The 3,951-nt window shown below is 34.1% G+C and overlaps 1 protein-coding gene across 4 annotated transcripts in view; it reads right to left on the bottom strand.

Moving 5' to 3' along the window:
• Positions 1 to 3,951, bottom strand: part of LOC106879043 (low-density lipoprotein receptor-related protein 1B) — a 208,271-nt gene that overhangs the window by 166,026 nt on the left and 38,294 nt on the right. For all 4 annotated transcript variants that reach the window (XM_014928457.2, XM_052975989.1, XM_052975991.1 and 1 more), the window contains one exon: positions 1,866 to 2,031. In XM_014928457.2, coding sequence (XP_014783943.1) covers positions 1,866 to 2,031 — 166 coding nt within the window. The remainder of the gene's footprint in view (positions 1 to 1,865; positions 2,032 to 3,951) is intronic.

The raw sequence follows: 3,951 nt of genomic DNA, 5'->3' as shown, positions 1-3,951 counted from the left end.
ATATATATATATATATGTATGTATTTATACATATATATATATATATGTGTGTGTGTGTGTGTGTGTTTGTATCTTGTTTGTTTCCCCACCACTGCTGGACAACCAGTGTTGGTGTGTTTGCATCCCCATGGTTTGGCGGTTCGGCAGGGAAGACTGACCGAATAAGTACCAGACTTAATCAAGGATAAATAAAGAGATGTACCTTTGTGTATATGAGGAGTCTAACACTTATAATTAGGGGGAAGAAAGAAATAGGTATAAACATAACTATGTAGTTCATATATAAGTAGACTATTATATACTAGTTATTATATATGAAATAAGACTAATTGAGAAATAAGCATAATTATACATAAGAAATAACACAATGAAGCCAATTCATAAAATCCGTCATTCTTTTTTATATATAGTAAAGGAGCACTCGGTTGGTTATGACGACAAGGGTTCCGGCTATGCTTTTACACTTACATGCGTTTCTAAGTAAGCAGTTACTTACACTCAGATCAGAGCTGAGGATGAAACTAAGATAATAGGTACATAAAGAAATTAAGCATATAATAAGAGTTTAAAACTAAATAGAAAGAGAAAGAAATTAATTAGAAATTCAGGGTTATAACTAGAGAGAGTGGTGACAATAATGAGTGAGAGATAATATTACCAAAACGGTAATATTGATATAGAAGCAATAATAATGCATAATAACCAACAGCAATAACACGGATTATACAACTATCAGGATGTTTAAAGGTAGTTGCACACTAAACAGAATAGAACTCAGAAATGATACAAAGCAGAATAAGGGGTTTCTGAGAACTCTGATAATTAAAACCAATGATGAAAGGTTGGTAGTATCCTGTGTGATGATTTTCAGAGTCAGGTACAAGATAGGTAAGATACTGATAGAAATCCATTACAGGTTATAAACATACATACTTATAGAAAAGATACGTATACCTAAAACAAAGCATTATAAAATGGGTGAGGGAAAATGAGTAGTGGTATTAGCATATCACCTGTTATTCAAGTTATAGAGTTTAGAAGGTGAAGTAAAAATTATCCAATATATATTATATAATACAGAGAGGAGAGGAGGATATACCAAATCAGTATCATTTATAAGTTATCTGGTATGTAGCTATCCGTTAGTTACATTTCTAGTTTGATTTATAGGTAACTGAAGTTAAATAGGTAATCAAAATGTATGGGTCACTATAATATATTATATATGGGATAAAATACATGTGCCACCGAAGGTTAATAGGGTTAGATGATGTGTTCCTTTAGTATCACATACAACACCTAACTAGGGGAATAGGAAAAATCTCACTAGATGACCATGCCAGTTGTTAGACTGCACAGGCATATAAACTAGTGTAACCCTATCACTCGAATTTGTCTTGTCTGCCACTTTACTGATACATTATTAACATTATCACTACCATCAATACATCTATCATTATTATTACTGGTATTCATACATTTAGGGTTTTCATATTCAATATCTTGTTTGTAGCCAGCTTTTGATAGAGCCGAACTATAAAAATGAGAGTAGGAAGTGAAAATGTCTACATTAGCTGATAGTTTGTCCAAACATTTTCTACCCATTTACACTTCTTGGCCAAATTTGTTAATATTTATTTAAACACAAAATTAATTTTGCATTGAAAAACAAGATAGTTTAATAAGCTAAAACGAAGTTTGTTCTGTAGTGTATCTCAATCCTGTAAATTACCATAATCAGAGAATTTTAACCACTGTTCTTGAGCCCTCCACAACTATTAGCACACACAATATCAACAGAATGGTTCACTTGTTAATTTCAATGCCCTAATCAGAGCAGTAACAATCTGGAGTTATTCACTTACCCTTTAGTTGGATCTAGAATCAGCGATCGTATTCTGCGCCCTTTACCAATATGGTTTATAATCTGGCATAGTTTACCATTTTCAGTACATAGAAATATCGTTCCACGATTTTTATGAGAGAAATACCAGTTTTTACCAATCCAATCATACGCAATATCAGCAATTCCTAGAAGAAAAGTAATTTCAATACGTTATTATCATTTTTAATATCACCTTCATCATAATCATCATAATTCTTTTAACTTCCACTCTTCCATGCTTACATGGGGTAAAAAAGAAATTAATTGAAGGAGATTCTCTATAGTTAGATGCCCTTCCTGTCACCTGTTTCAAAGCAAGGTATTATTTCTCCATGGCCAGACATGTTTTTGAAGATTACTGGAAGTGAATGACACTGCTTATATGACAGTGACACTTGTTTTCAACTATCATTGTGACCAGGGTGAATGCTGTTTTAAGGCCAGAAGCCTGAGAGTGACCTGTGATTGCAGCTTTGGTTGAATATACTGAAATTTAATATATTTACATATTCATTTTGCTTACTCAGAGCACTCTGGTCTATTTTTGTATTTTTCTGAATTACTTTACTTTTGTTAGCAATCCTGCAGTCATATATAACTAAAACCAAAGATCACCATTTTGAATATCAGCCTCCAGATTCCTATATCATGACTGTTTTCACATTTGCTTTACAATACTTGCAAAAGCAAGTTTGACAGATAAAAGTAAGTTGGAAGAGAGTTTTCAACTACCAGATGTCCTTCCTGATGTCAATCTCTGCCTCTTTCCAAGAGAGGTAATAATCTCTCAGTCTATTGAATAACTAATAGCCAAGACAAGTTACATTGTGGAGAACAGGAAACAGATGACACTGTATGAATGAGACTTTTCCTTCTTTTACTTGTTTCAGTCATTAGGCTGTGGTCATGCTGGGGCACCACCTTGAAGAATTTGAAGTCAAATGAATTGATCTCAGTACTTTTTTTCTTTAAAGCCTAGTATTATTTCATTGGTCTCTTTTGCCAAATCACTAAGCTATGAGGACATAAACACTCCAGTAGAAGACACTTGCCCAAGGTGCCACACAGTAGGACTGAATCCGGGGCTATGTCATTGGAAAATAAAAATTCTTACCACACAACCATGCCTGTTTACAGTCCATTTTTGTATTGTCTAACTGTCCGAATGTTTTATTGTCACCTGTTACGGTCTTCTTCCATTTTCTGTTTTTTTATATATATATATATATATATATATATATATATATAGTGGTGTACGTACACTTTCAGTCTCCTGTATTTAAGTACATATATATCTAAGTTCTGTACGAATGTTTTACTCTTTTCTTTAGCCCCCTTCACACTTTCTTTGTTCCTGCCACTTCTCCTTTACTTGCTCCCACCCTCTCTCACATTTTTGGCCTTCCTTAGATTCTCATCACTTTCCCTCATCCTTTACCTCACTCTGTCCCTTACCTTTCTTCTCGTCCCTCCCAAATTCTTTGATCCTTCTACCCCCTACCTCTCTCCTCTCCTTCCACATGACCGGTGTTCGGCCAAGCCTGATCTATCTTTCTTTCTTGGTTCAACTGCCATCCGTGTAGTATCTCTTATATTCCTTCCCATGATGATAATCTTCTATGTTCCTGCCATGAGGCTTCACTTCCACACACACCAGCTTAATTTAATTGACTCTTAGTTGAAAGACACCTGTTGTTTGTATTTGTAATCATGTACCATTTTTTTTTTTTTGTCCTTGTTTTCATATACATTTGCTTGCTTTCTTCCATAGAAACTAGAGCTCCTAGCTTAGATTTTCTTGGGGCTGGCCAGATTAGAGCACTCTCAAAAGTAACCGGCCAAAACTGCAAAGACAATCTGGTACTTGACTGAAGATTGAAAGGTCCGAATAACCTGCCCTTGTTTTTTCCTGTAATTTTTTTGTTTAGTCTAACTATCCGAGTGTTTTGTTGTCCCCTGTTATGTTCTGCTTCCATTTTTTTTTATTAGAATATAAACTAACAGAAATATTAAATGCAAATTTTATCTAAACGAATCTTTCGTTTAAAATACAATTTAAACGAAGT

Source organism: Octopus bimaculoides, chromosome 23, assembly GCF_001194135.2.
Source record: "Octopus bimaculoides isolate UCB-OBI-ISO-001 chromosome 23, ASM119413v2, whole genome shotgun sequence".
Classification (NCBI taxonomy): Eukaryota; Metazoa; Mollusca; class Cephalopoda; order Octopoda; family Octopodidae; genus Octopus; species Octopus bimaculoides.
This window is presented reverse-complemented; position numbering and strand designations above follow the sequence as displayed.